The sequence below is a fragment of the Melospiza georgiana genome, chromosome 18, assembly GCF_028018845.1.
Source record: "Melospiza georgiana isolate bMelGeo1 chromosome 18, bMelGeo1.pri, whole genome shotgun sequence".
In the NCBI taxonomy this organism is placed as follows: domain Eukaryota; kingdom Metazoa; phylum Chordata; class Aves; order Passeriformes; family Passerellidae; genus Melospiza; species Melospiza georgiana.
The window spans coordinates 8,064,693-8,079,332 of NC_080447.1; the positions used below are offsets into that span (position 1 = coordinate 8,064,693).

Genomic DNA, 14,640 nt, shown 5'->3' on the forward strand with positions numbered 1-14,640 from the left:
AGGTGTGTTCAGAGCAGCTCCTGGTGTACAAACCAGGCTACAGCTAAGAGAGGACTTGAACAACTGAATCAGTACAAGCACCCTGGAAGCTGTTGTAGTTTATGCCAAGACCTATGACTCCAAGGCACCACATCAATTTGATTTTTAAAACAATGGCATAGTTCCCATGAAAAGAAGCTATTTACTTCAGCCTGCTTTTACCAGAAAGAACTAAAAAGAACTACAGAAAAAGAAACTTCTACCCATGGTTAGATCTTCTAAGCAGTACTGTAAAACACAGTTCATGTTTGAGCTGTAAGTGTATAAACAAACATTTGATCAGAGGAACAGGCTTGGTGCTGTGGTATTTGGACTGTGTTCTCTGGTTCAGTAAATGCACACACTTTGCCAACTAAAACAGCAGAGTTATAAATTACCTTTGTAGGGACTTGTTTTACCTCTCTGTTGCCAATGCATCCCATGTCAGGTCACCCTCTGCACATTCTGAGTTGAAATTCAGCAGCCTTTGCTCCTCCCATCTGAACATAACTAGTGCTGAAACTGGCGACACAAACTGTACTTGACCAGATGACCAGACATGCTCAGCCATGAGCCCATGGAAAGAAAGGAGAGAGTATTTTATATATTTGTACAATGAGATTTTGCAATGTGGCATCCAGTGCTGCAGTGGTTAGATACAGCTCCACACCAAAGCATGAGGACACCCTCCTTTTGACACCAAAACTAGCCAACACTGAAATGACAATGCCAGGAACAGACAGAACAAACTGTACTTTGTCAGACATGATCTGCTGTGTGACCACAGAGGAATAAACCAGCATGCATACTCAATCTGTCTTCCAGCAGCAGGAGGAGGTCTCATTTCACTGGGCCCCATTAACTGTGAGATACTAACTTGTCTGTGCAGGCCATAATTTGGGAATCACTGCTCAAGGCAGATATTCCCCTTCACATTTATAATTTCCATTTTGTATGTCTGTTGGCATTATTCACTTATGCAGCAGAATGACAGACTTAAAGCAGTGCTCTTGCTATTGCATATGTAATTTAAAAATCTGACAGCTACTAATCATTTATTATTTTTGAAGATTCAAAGTCAGATGAAGCAAGTCTCATGCCACACTTAAAGCCTGTGCCAGCATAACACTGATCTTAATCAGTTCTTATATTCCTGGCACTAGCATTGCTGACAAAGGCCCCAGAAATGTCAGAAGAGACGTTCCATTTCCTTTCTATTAGCCACAGTTAACAGGCCAAGCAGACTTCTTGAGTCTCCCTATTGTTTGTGAGCTCTAATTGTATCAATGAATCCCAATTAAAAGCTTAAAGGCTTACTCAGTTACTGACAGATCATCCAGAATAGTTTGTTTTGGGAGCAACCTAAGGTGTTAACTGTTCTAAGAACAGGAAAGCAATGAAACATCAAAGATCCTTAAAAAAGAACTCAAAGAGAAACACATTTTTATAAGAAGTTTATTTTCCTGCTGTGTAGCCATTATACAAAGTAAGCAGCCAGAGCTGCCATTTTGTCCTTGGGTTTCTTTGGGTTGAGCCTTCCTCCAGGTCTCCGGCCTTTTCCCCTTCCCCGCCCCTGCCGCTTCCCCTGTCCCCCACGGTGCATGGGGTGCCTCATGGCCGCGTGTTTCAGCTCCACCAGGTCCTGAAACACGGGGTCACAGAACACACAGCCTGAGTGCTGGGTCTCATCTCCAGGTAGGGGGGATTTGGCTTTGTTAAAATCCACGTCCACGAGCGCTGCCTCGCACAAGTCGCACGTCTCGGGCGACACGCGCACCTTGTGGGCGTTCTCGAAGAAGTGCACGACCACGTTGCATTTGTTGCAGGCCATCTTCCACTTGGGGCCCGAGGTCGAGTCCAGCACCAGAACCCCGTTCTCACACTCCACACACTGCCCAATTCCAAGCATGCTAAGGGAGTGCTGGCACGTGGGGTGGGTGCACTCATTACAGCCCATTCCTGAGGAAGAAGAGTGAAACCACACCACCCTTCAGCTCACTACCCAGTTTGAAGGAAGTGAGACACAGAAGCCAGAGACACTTGAGTATACTGTACATTTTCTAAATCACTGAAGAATGGAACTGCTCCCAAAATGGCAACTTGCCTTTCACAGTTTCAGAATAATCCCCTGCTGAAAAATTTTCCTGTAATGGTTTTCAGAATTGCCATATACTGCCACTGTATAGTACAGGCAGTTTAGACAGATTAGTGATGAAAACTCATTACATTTTCAATTAAATGTATGGCTCCTGCCTAACTGTTATTTTATACTTGAACTACTCACTGTTGGTCCAAGATATTTTTAATTAAAAGATGGTAATAAAAAGATGCTGAAAAGCTTCAGTGCACCACTTTAAGTCTCAGTCCCACAGTCACTAAACTAACTGCAAAGTCTACCTCTTTTTATATCTTTTAACAGCTTTTAACACATCGTTTATCTCCATCAGAACATTCCCAAGACCTGGTCTTTGTTTATACTCCTATCCAAGCCTACTCAAATTTGCAAGGCATCAGTATCTTGGTGTCTTTCACTGTATGCTGAGTGTTGTGAAGGTCACCTACAGGGCATGCAGGTAAATTATTTTCTTACTTCTTCAAATAAAAAAAAAAAAAACCTTCAAAAATTTGTTAACTAATACATTTTGGTCAGTAAGTTTAACATGAATTTTAGGTATCCAGAGCCTAATTTGAACAGCACTTTATACTAAGCAACACTGATTTTAAAACTCCTAAAAAGCCCATTGTATAGACTGTACCTAATTTATTTCAAGTGAGGATGATACCTACATGTTTGCACAGCTCCTACCTTTTTTCATGTCCCTGAAGGGAGGATGGTTGTAACAGTATGGACACAGTGGATAGCTCTTTCCTCTGGACCCAGATGACCACAGCACCAGCTCAAAGTCATCCAGGGGACAACGCAGCTCCTTGTAGAGTTTAATGGTACCATTCTGGGGGAGGCTGTAGGTGTCATCACAGTGAGAGCAGTGCAGGCGACTCGGCTTGGCCTGGAAACAGAACACAAATCTCCTGAGCAACTGCAGGGTCAGCAGAGCTTAAAACTTGTGGTAAACCCAGCTGGAGCTGCTCTCTGGTTTGTTCCCCAAGGCAAACTCTATCAGCCTTTTTGTTTTAGAAAGGAACTTGTGATGACCACATTTGAACTGAAGTTCAATAATAGAAAAGAAGTCTGTACTCAGTGTGCCAGCAAGTGAAATTCCAGTTCCAAGTATGAGGTAAACTGACCTGAATGTACTTCATGAATCGATGGCATTTACCACAGCGGGAAAGGGGTTTGCCTGTGGCAGCCAAGGGTGAAAAAGACACTTCCATCAGTTCATCCATACCTGCAAAAGGAATAATCACACTTAGATTAGAATTCTAGTTCTTAAGAGGAAACTTTGCACAAAATCACGTCTAGACCTGTGAAGAAGTGAGAATGAAAATATTTTACTCACAATGCTCTTCCTTGTCTACAAAGACAAATACAAAGCATTTTGCACTGAGCATGCACAAACATACAGGTTCAGCTAACCTCAAGTTTTCAAAAATTCACCACTGCACAGGCACAAAATAAACTTGAAGTAGAGTTTTGGAGACATGATTCAGTCCACCTCCCTTTGGAGAGCAAATTAATTTGACTGGAAACTTCCAGTCCTGGCACAACTTTTCAGAAAGCCTAAACCTCTGAAAAGGGCCTAATATATAAATATTTTCTATGCAACAACTAAGTAATTGTAGGGAACTTCACATGTAGAAAGTTTTACCTGCAATAGAATCCACAAAATAGTGAAATTTCCTTTTGAAAATGTCAAGGGTATGCTCCAAGACCTGATGATAATTTGCTTTACCCAGAGCTATTAAGTTGAGTTGCTTCTCTACAGCACTGCGGATTGTAGGAAGAACCAGTTCTGCATCTAACAGGAAACCAGAGACAGCAGCAATGAAAGGTCAAAAATGGAGGTAGGAAACCATTCATACCTAAACTGACATCAAAATAAGCATTATTTGAGACAGAAATGTTACTTAGACATTGACATCAGCCGTTGATATAGTAAAGGGAAAGGAAGGGAAGAGGATGGAAAGGGAAGAGCATTTAACTGACCTATTTTGTAATAACCATGAACCAGAACAATGCCAAGGTTTGTAGGCTTCAGTCTCCGACCACTCTCCACTGTGACATAGTTTCGCTGGCAAATGTTGTTAATGTGGACTGGAATACTGGCATCAGTTCCTGCCACACAAAGGAAAACAATATATCCACACTGAACAAAAAAGAGTTTTCAACAAATTACTTGTTTCTGGCTTCTCTGGTTTAATGTCAAATTACAGAGCTCCTAAGACTGCTTAAATTCAGATACCTTCTTACTGTTACCCAACTTCAAGTGCATAACTTCTCCCTCTCTAGTAACTCTCATGTTCCTTTGCAATTCTGGTAAGTCTGAAACATATGGTTTAACCTTAATCCTTTCATCTCTTCCAAGGAATTACTATTGGGAAGACACCTATTCTCACAGTTATTTACTCTGGAAAAACACAGTAGAGTAAGAGACTGTGTTTACTCTGATGGGGCAAATTAATGAAAATACATTAAAATAAACAAGTCAGACTGATAAAGGAAAGTAGAATTGTGGTAAATTGTATAATAGGATACAGAAGGATTACTGAAGAGAGCAAAGCTAAAGCAAGTGTGAAGACAAGAAATCATTCCTAAGAATGAGGAGGTGCTTCCTTCCACACATCAGCTCTTTCTGACAGAGAAGTGACAGGGATGTGTTATGAAAGGAAACTGCTTTGGCCAGAAATGTTTGGCCAGAAACCAGAAACTGCTCAAAATAAGGATAAGAAAGGGAAAGGAACGTGGGGGAAGAAACAATCTACCATCTGCTGAGGGGAGCTATGGGCATGGTGGTTTAAAGGGAAAGAGATGATCACTGTACATATCCAAATGAACACTGAGAGCTCATCACTGACACAGACAGTGCAGAGGAGTGACTCAGACTCTGCACTCTTGGTGGAGGTACTGCAGAACAATGGAAGTTATGCAAGTTCCTACCAATGCCATGCTTTTCCATCAGAGTGATCAGTTCTGCTTCTGTCAGGTAATCAGGAGGGCTGGTTTGCTTTTCCAGTAACTTTATTTCACCAACTGGAAAAAGATCTCCTTTCTCACAGTGGGGAAGGCTCTCTTCTAATGGGATGCTGTGCCATGGCATAATTTCTGTGAACCCTGTAAGTAAAGAAACAACTTGCCAGTTTACCATAAAAGTCTCAGTAGTGCTGCTGCATTGTTTTTACAGAGGCCCAAGAATAAACTTCTGCCTTTGTGTAATTTATCCCCTAAAAGGCATTTGCAAAAAGACTGGTCTTCACACCGGCAAATGTGGCATTAAATCTTTGAGACTACTACATGAAAAATAACACTTTTTCTATCATAACTGAAATATGAAAATTAGGACAAGATTTGGTCTCTGGTTTTGAGAGCTCAAAAAAGTCCTCACAATTGCAATTGTTCCCAGAGCTTCACTTTTATATCCATTCAGTGTATTAATGAGGAAAAAAATTAATCTGCAGCTAATACTTTCTTCTGATTTGTCTTACCTGGTGAAGTTACCACCTTTCCAACACAGGTAAATCTTTCAGGGCCAATACTGAAGGAAATGGTGGTTTGCAGGTACTTGCAGTCAGCACTGACAGTGGCAATGAAGTGCCGAGTGATGTACTCGTACAGTCGCCACCCGTCTCCACCTGGGGAGAAACAACACCTCAGCCACCAAATATAACCAAACTTCAGTACTTGGGAGCTGCTATTCTGGGACAAATTTCTCCTAGAAACATAGGTATTAGTTGTTTTCTTTTTCTTGGCAGTACTATAGTCCCAAGGATCAACTGCTGAAGCAGCTCTGAACTTCACTGTCACCAGAAGTTTCAGTGAGGATCAAGTTTGCTCTCTCCTCACTTCTTGCCATTCAAATAATTTTACTTTTTGTTGCATCTCAGTGATTTTGAAACTGGCACCTTACACCTCAAGGGACTGATTTCCTCACACAGTGTCCCAATACTACTGAATTTGCCTGTACCTAATTCTGCTTCTGTTGCAGCTCTCATTGGGGTGATGGGAGGATGGTCTCCTGCATCATGGCCTTTCCTGGGACGATTGATGCCTTCTGATAGCAATACTTTTACCTGGGTGAAGGAAGAAATGGCTTACTCATATCAAATCCATAACAATGCAACATAAATAAAAGAAACTAGAGATATTTAAAGTTTCTAAAGGCCTACAGGTCATAATACACCAAGCAAGGTCTAGTCTGAAACTGACTAGAGAATGACAGTACAGCTTTTGCTTCTTGTACTCACAGTTTCTGCCCAGTAAGGATTATTGGCTTGTTGTCTCAAACATCCTTTCAGGTCAAAGTTTTCTGGATAATGGGTGGTTTCTGTTCGAGGGTAGCTGATGTAGCCCTGAGTGTACAGACGTTCTGCTATTTGCATGGCATGCTGGGGACCCATTCCTGAGAGGGGACAGGAGAAAACAAAAATCATATACACATTCCTGTGATTATCGTTTGCTGCACCTGGATGTACACCTTACCCAAGTATTTAAATACATTATGATTTGTCCTTTCCATACAATTGATCTTGCCAAACATTTCACTTTTGACAAGCAACTTTCTAAACTTGGTTCTTTGCCCAAAATGATGTATTTTTTGTTTTGTTTGAGAAGCCAAAATACTTTGCTTTAAAACAGTGTGAAAATCTGAACTTTTGTACCTACCTAAAGCAGCACTGGCCACTCGGAGCATTTCTACTGTATTCAGAGCCAGTGGTCTCTGCTTCACCTTCTCTTTTTTACTCACAGATTCTACCTAGAAAAGAGCATTTTCACAGTAAAACTTCTGACATTTGGTAAATGCATAATTTTAATAATGTCTATAAATATGTATCATAATGTACCATTGTCTATTCTTATAATATCTGCTTTGTTCCCTTAAAACAGTAACCACCAGTATATTTTTACTTCAGAAAATCTGACTGGAGATAATTTTATCAAGTTCTAAAATTAAAGTCTGAAAGCCCCTTTGTGCCAGGACTAGATCAGGTCTGTAACTAACTGAGAACACAGCAAGGCAGCTTATTGCTGTCCTTACTTCCCACTTACCTCAGCAGCTCCTACTTTCAGTGCTACAAGGATTTAGTGCTCATTCCAAGCAACAGTCCTAACTATAAGAATGCAGATTTTTAAAAGCTTCAAGCAGTCTTTGAACCTTGATGTCTATAAGCACTTAAATCCAAACACACTGTCAAACAAGTACTGAACAGAGCAGAGTATAAGTTAATTGGCTATAAAGACTGCACCATACACATAATTAAATATTTAACTGCAGGAATATTGCCCTACACATAATTAAATTCCAATTTATTCAATATCTCATGGGAAATAAGAGGTCTGCTTGGAGACATCTGAACAGTATTTCCTAGCAGGTTTAGTAATGAAGAGTTCCTATCATGAGTGATGAGCATTCCCAAAGTCAATACTAAGAAGAGGCTTCTGCTGAGATGACCACACCAGCACAGTACAATCTAAAACAAAAAAAAAAATCTCTTGCCTTTTGCTCTCATTTACATAAAGCTGAATGAAATAAAAATCAAAATACAGATATTCTGCACTCCTTAAAAAACGACCAAAAGTCTCAACACACAGCAAATGAAATATTAAATTGTATTTCCTTTAAATGAAATATGGATCTACTGGCACCTGGATAATATTCTTACCTTTGCTTCTTTTGCCATCTTTGTTATGTTCAGGAACATTTGAGCAACCTCACGATCAAACACCCTCACTCTATCCCAATCCAAAGTGAGAGAACTGTCTTTTTCAGGGTTCACCTATTGGTCAAAAAAAAAAAAAAAAATTAGTTCCCACCAACTTTACTCCTACAAGTGTGAGAACGCATATTCCCAAAAAGAGTCCAGCAAGCAAATCCTAGGACACATAGGATTTGTTAGAACAAATGTAGGACAAACCCACCTCAGGACACCAGTGCCCAAACATGCAGTTTTACTCTTTTTTGGGGGGGCTTTTGTGAAGGGTGGAGCACTTGGGGTTCTGGGGTTTGGGGAATGACCAGAACTATTCCTGACTGAACTGAAATACTGTTCTTGTTTAGTGCTGGGAACAGTAAAGACTGAAATAGGCAGAAATTCAAAGTTTACCATTCTGATTTAGCAGACTCAATCTTTTGTATTAAACTGTAACTAGGTTATGTTTTCAGCCCCATGTACAAAAATTAGTATGAAGTGACCAACATGAGAGAGCACAAACCCCTCTGTAAACAGCACAAAGTGTTTCCTAGCAGGACACAAGACACATCACAACAGATGACAGCAGATGCCAGATTTCACCTTTTTTTTTTTACTTTTAAAATACAAAAATGGCAAATTTTTACCATTAATCCCTCACGTGCTTAAAAAATCCTTGTGATCACAAGCCATAAAACCCTATTGGTTTGCTCCCAGAGCTTGGACAGCAGCAAGGCTGTAAAACCACTCCAAGCTGCCAAAGTACTCTGAGGACTCAATTGCCAATTAACACAATGAGCATTTTATTTGCTTTAAAATTCCAATACTCAGCAATGCCAATGTTTGTTGGCAGGCTAATTAATTCCTGGATTCAAATTAACAACAGTCAGTCCAAGGACCCCAGGGAACAAAAGAGCACCGTTTTAAGCCGTTTTTTTGGCAGAATCTAAGCTTAGATGATTAGCACTGAAGAATTCTTATAAGCAGCAGACAATAAGCACTCTAATGCAAAACTGACATCCTGAAATCTGTTCTTGAGAGTGGTGACACACATGTGAACAGAATGAGAACACATGAGTAAACTATAGGCATTGTGAATTCTTGTCAGCAGCTAAGAAATTATGAATGAACAAAATACAAATGCACTTCTTTTGTAAAATCAAGTACTGTAAAACTTACTTTAGCTTGCAACACCCAGTAAGTCTCAGGCTTAAATGACTGGATTTTGTCATGCCTCTCAACACAGAATCCAAGTGTTGGGGTCTGACATGGCCCAAAGGAGATGAGGGAGCTGTCTAAATTCCCATATTTTCCCTGAAAATATTTAGTCTGGAACCTAAGAGAAAGGCAAGGGGAAAAAACCAAATGAGAAATGTACACATTAATATCCTCATTCCCATGAAAAGCAGAAGTTTTTGTCATCATACATGCACAAAATATGAGTAATCTATAAAATCATTCAGGCATTAGGAAAAGACCATTCTGAGAAATTACAGCTAATTATATATAATCATTTTGCCTCACAAGGAGCTGGAAGGGGACACAGCCAGGACCAGCTGATCCCAGCTGAATAACCAAAGGAATATTCCAGATCATGTGACATCATGGTCAGCATATAAAGCTGGGGGAATAAGGAGGAAGGGGGGGGAACACTTGAGGTGATGGTATTTGTTTTCCCAAGTACACATAATGGGTGATGGAGCCCAGCTTTCCTAGGGATGGCTGCACAACTGCCTGCCCCTGAGAAGTGGTGAATTAATTCCTCATTTTGCTTTGCTTGTGCAGCTTTTGTTTACCTATTAAACTGACTTCCTCTCAAGCCATGACTTTTCCCACTCGTACCCACCCAGAACTCTTCCCCACCCCAGTGAGTGGTTGGGTGGGGTTAAACCACGGGGGCACAGAGCCACTCCTGAGCCTTTCCAAAACCTGCAGGCTTTGTCTGCAGGCTGTGCTGTCACCTTGTGAAGGCACAGCCAATCCTGAGATCCAGCTCCTGGCGGGCATCCACGGACAGAGCCTCGTTGCGGTTGGGCTCTCCCAGGTGATTCATGGCGTTGCAGATGTCGGTGTCGGTGATGGAACTGAACTTAGCTCTGTAAATCGTCCTCTCCGTGCCACGGGGCTTGTTCATGACAGGCAGAACAGCATCAAGAACCTAAGGAAAATCACAAGCATACTTAAAGAGGACGTGAAGGATAAAGGCTTTCTCTCTAAAGAGAAAAAAACCTTCTCTACAAAATATTTGTTTCTGTGTCACTGCAAGATGTCATGCCAGTACATTAACTGATATTCCAGAGCAGTATTTGTCCATCCACTCAAAAGCACATGAGGAATTAACAAAACTGAAGGGTTCATTTACTATACAGCAACTGCTGGGAGCAAATCAGTGTTTTTGGCTAAGGGCAATGACACTCACCAATGCAGCTGCAGCACCTTTTGGTGAACATGTACCAGTGTCTATCTGGGTTTATTCTACTCGTTGCTAAGGCACAAGTAATGATACAGGGGTATGTAAAGAACTTACAACAATCACTTCATAAAATGTGTTTCTTTAATCTAAAGAAAATCTCCAAACAAATACTCTTCATGTAGACTTCTGGGAATAGGATATTTTTAAAAAATCCTAGCAAAGTTTTTGTTCTATGCTCTATGTGCAGAGGCCAAATTTCTGCAGTATGCCTACACTTGCAAGCAGCTTCTGTGCTCTAAGGCATCTAGTTGCTTAATAAACAAAAGATAACAGAGATGAAGTTTTACAAGGACATAAAAATAACTACTCCAGCTGTGGAATACAGACCAGTTCTTGAAGCACTGGAATGTTCTAACATTTAAGAGGCCTGATTGTTCTTCTGAGATGAGCAACACCCCTGAAATTCATTTATACTCTTTAACTGACATCTTACAGAGTTAAAAGCATATGAGTTTTTCCACCAAAGCCCTCTATGGCTTTAAAACTTTATTCAACTTTAGTTTGAATTTTACTGTATACTCATAAAACAATGCATTAGTAGTCTTGTCAGACATATATTACGGTGTTGCGAGTCTTAAAAATGGAAACCTTACTTCAAAACAGATGTTTTCTCCTTCCTTATCACAATCCAACCACAAGACAATACAGTCACAGCCTCTTGCCTCCACCTGTGAGAAAAATTAGCACAGTTCTTCAGCATCTCAAAAAAACACCTCCCTCCTCCCTACCTATACATTTCTTTTTCTGGTTTCAGCAGGTGTGTGAAGTGTGAGCAGTAACCAACACAGACTTATTTTAAAGAAGGCATTTATAAGCTGTGCTTTGCACTGGCTGTTAAAGCTAAGCTGGCATTCAGTGCTCCAATTCTGAGAAGCAGGATATCAACTGTCACAAAACTCAGAAGGCAATGGGAAAAGTAAATTTAACAAAGATTTCAGACAGTGTAAGAACAAGAAAAAAAATTATTTCTACTATGTTAATAAAATAGATCTAACTGTGACAAAGAGCCACTCCCTGGAGGAATTCTTATTTAGGAACATGGAAAATGATAACTCTAAATACTACTCATAAGAAAGAGTACCTGTAAAAACTTCACCATGGTCAGTTTGGGATTAGCTTCTTTCTTTTCTGTGGGAGCTTTGCTGAAAAGTTCTGCTGGATCCACTTTGTCCCAGCTGTTATATTTTCCTGAAAAGCAAAAGTATATTAAGTGGAGCTCTGAAGAAATATTTATAAAAGAAACAGCTGTATTTTGCAAAACACTTGGTTTCCAAAATTTCTATGGAAAATTTTCTACACTATCATATATTGCTTTACTGTACGCCAAGGAACCTCTCAGCTTTTTCTGAAGGACCTGGCAGCTCTACAAGCCATATTAGCTAAAACATCTGAGCAGGCAAATACCTATGAAATCCAAAGTCATGACGTGACCACACACCGATGTCATCTTGAAGTGGGCACTCTGTCCTATGAAGGACCCGGTGTACTCGTGCACAGAGCAGGCACCGTTGAGTCCCTTACGAGAGGACATGTTCCCTGTGGAAACAGCATCATAAATATCAATGAGCTAAAAAACCCCAGCTAGTGAAACAAATTGTTTTGTCTGAAGTTCCATCCCACTTCTCTTAGATCTTACAGCTAGGGTCATCCTGATCACAAAACTCTATTAATTGATCAAACTTTTATTTAATTAAGTATCAATTCAGGGCTTTCCTAAAGTATTTTTCCTCTTCAAATTAAACTATCAATTTATCTCCACCAGGCTATGATGCCTTACAAAAATACAGCCAGTTTTCTAGATCACACACTTAGAATCAATTTATTTTATTTTCCAGATTTATGAAACTTTTACTTCAAAAATCTCAGAACAGCAACTTGCTACTTGACTGGCACTTTCCAGACACCGCTCTAAGGCACTCTAGAGCTACACAAAATATTGAAACTAGATTCCTTTATTCTTCGATTAAACAGGGATCCACAAAACCAATCTGAACGTGATGGGACATCCCGTTCTTTAATGAGCCTGTCCGAAGCCACCGGACAGGAGGCTCCGGCCCCAAGACAACCAAGCCGCTGCCCAGGTTGTTTCTCCCCCTCACAGCCCTGACAGCAGCCCCGGCAGCTCGCACACATCCCCGAGCTCCGGCCGTGCCGGGAGAGCTCCCGGTGCCGCCGGCTCAGCACCGGGCACCGGCACCCGCCCGCCTCCCCTACCTCTGGAGAGGATCTTGGCGATGGACTGCGCCAGGGACGGCTTCTCCGCCACCATGAGCACGGTCCTCATCTTCGGCCGCTGCGGCGCGGAGCCGCGGGGACGGCCCGACAGAGCTGGGGCGCGGCGGCTCCCGCGCCTGAGGGGACGGAGCGCAGCTCAGCCCGCCCGCTCCGGGGCACGGCGGCACCCGCAGTCCCGGCCGAGGGGCACGGCCGCACCCGCTTCCACCCGAGCGCCGAGCACACAGCGCCAACGCCGAGGAGCCGCCGCCCGCCCCGCTCTGCCGGCTCGGCCGCGCTCCGCGCCTCAGCGGGCGGCCATGGCCGCGTCACTGCCGGGTCACGGCGCCGGAAGGCGCGGGCGGCTCCGCAGGGCTGCGGCGGCGCGGGCGGGCGCGGGACACACAGACATATAAGCACAGGCACATGTGCGGACACACGGACACACACACAGACATACACACATAGACACATGTGCGGACACACGGACACACAGACGGACATGTACACACAGGCACATGTGCGGACACACGGACACACACACAGAGACATATACGTACGCACACACGTGGACACACATTTGCACGCATACACCCCCACACACATATACACGCTCATACAGATACACGTATACACACACACACATATATCTTTGTATGTATATATATACGCAGGCACTCATACTTTCTTACATTCAGACCCCTCCCGGGGCGGGCGCCCGCTCGCTCCGGCGCCCCCTGGCGGCGCAGGGCGGCGCGACCCCCCGTGCTCCCGGGGGCCGGGCCGGACCGGGCCCGGGACTGGGCACGGCCGCAGCTCGGGTCACTGACGGTGCCTGACACAAGGACATGGGCACAACGACATGGGCACAAGGACATCGCCACCCCTTCCTTCCGAAGCCCATGTGCAAAGCTGTGCCGCGAGAAGCGCTGGTACCGTGCCGTACGGTGCACAGATGCCACCCTCCTTCATCCACACAGATGCACAGAACGTGTATCACCAAACTCCTCTAAGAGAACGCGCACACAAATTGTATCTGCTCTGTTCCAGCGACACGGACCGCTGTGCCTGTGCCCAGTCTGTCACTTAGGTTCCAGTTTCTGTAGACCTGACACACTACAAGGAGTGTCGGACACTGACAGCATCTCCTTCAATGCAAATAAATTCACCTTAGGAGTCTTAAGAGCACCTGGTTCCCTTGCACCCCAATGAGATAATGGAAACAATATTGAATGGTTCTTTAAAAAGTGCATTTTTTACACATTAAATTTTAGTTGAACCTTGATGTCTCTCTTAGGCAGAAATACAAAGAAGATAAAAGACGGTGGGAAGAGACGGTTCAGACCAGGCAGAACACACACTTCCCTCATCCCACCTTTCCCCAGGCAGAAGGCAAGGGCTGCCCCAGGGGATTTTGCCCCTAGGAGCTGCAGCTCCTTCCCCCCTGAGTCGTGGAGGGGCTCTTTGCCCTGTCTGTGGCTTCCTGGGGATGCTGGGCCCTGTTAAGGACATTTGGTCAGTGGGCTCAAGCTATTTCCAACCTTTCCCGCAGCTTTCAATTCTTCCACACATCCTGAAATCTGTCAAGGGAAGAGCTAAAGAGGGAAGCCCCAAGTTGATGGATTTTATAAGCACTTTGTGGAAGAGCTCATCTCTCTATTTTTACCCCTGTGGCTGTGCATCGATCGTTGCCAATGTTTATAGCACTTTTCCCAGAGCTGCTCAGTACCATACAAACCCAAAGAGAAGAGATTGGGAAGCAGCCAGGATCAAGATGTATATCAACCTCATGCTGTCTGAAATAAAAAGGAACTAATTCACCTTCCATTTGATTAGTAGACAATTAATAGACATTGAAGTTGTTAGCAAAAGGAAAAATCAAAACAAACCCAGGTCTTTTAATTCTTTGGCAATACTAAAGTTAGAGCATATTAAAAAAAATGTGTTCTGCTGTTTCAATGCCTGATTCCCTTTGACATCTGGGGAACATCTGGAACAATCAGGATGCAAGTTAAAACCAAGTCTTCAGATATGTCAGATACATATTTTTTAATTTCCTCTGGTAAAAGCCCTCTACAAAATCCAACCTTCCTTTTTTCTTTGAATGCTCAACGAAACATGAAATTTCAACT

The 14,640-nt window shown here is 42.8% G+C and overlaps 1 protein-coding gene across 1 annotated transcript; it reads right to left on the minus strand.

Moving 5' to 3' along the window:
* Positions 1 to 1,487: 1,487 nt before the first annotated feature.
* On the minus strand, positions 1,488 to 12,669 carry TOP3B (DNA topoisomerase III beta). Its single transcript, XM_058036934.1, has 17 exons — positions 12,509 to 12,669; positions 11,699 to 11,830; positions 11,376 to 11,482; positions 10,888 to 10,962; positions 9,783 to 9,979; positions 9,001 to 9,157; positions 7,795 to 7,908; positions 6,797 to 6,887; positions 6,379 to 6,533; positions 6,099 to 6,204; positions 5,620 to 5,766; positions 5,075 to 5,248; positions 4,124 to 4,252; positions 3,786 to 3,935; positions 3,265 to 3,365; positions 2,825 to 3,026; positions 1,488 to 1,977 (listed from the first exon to the last, which is right to left on the minus strand). Exons 1-17 carry the CDS (start codon positions 12,576 to 12,578, stop codon positions 1,496 to 1,498), a joined length of 2,589 nt encoding a protein of 862 aa, XP_057892917.1. The 5' UTR covers positions 12,579 to 12,669; the 3' UTR covers positions 1,488 to 1,495.
* Between the last annotated feature and the right edge of the window lie 1,971 nt (positions 12,670 to 14,640).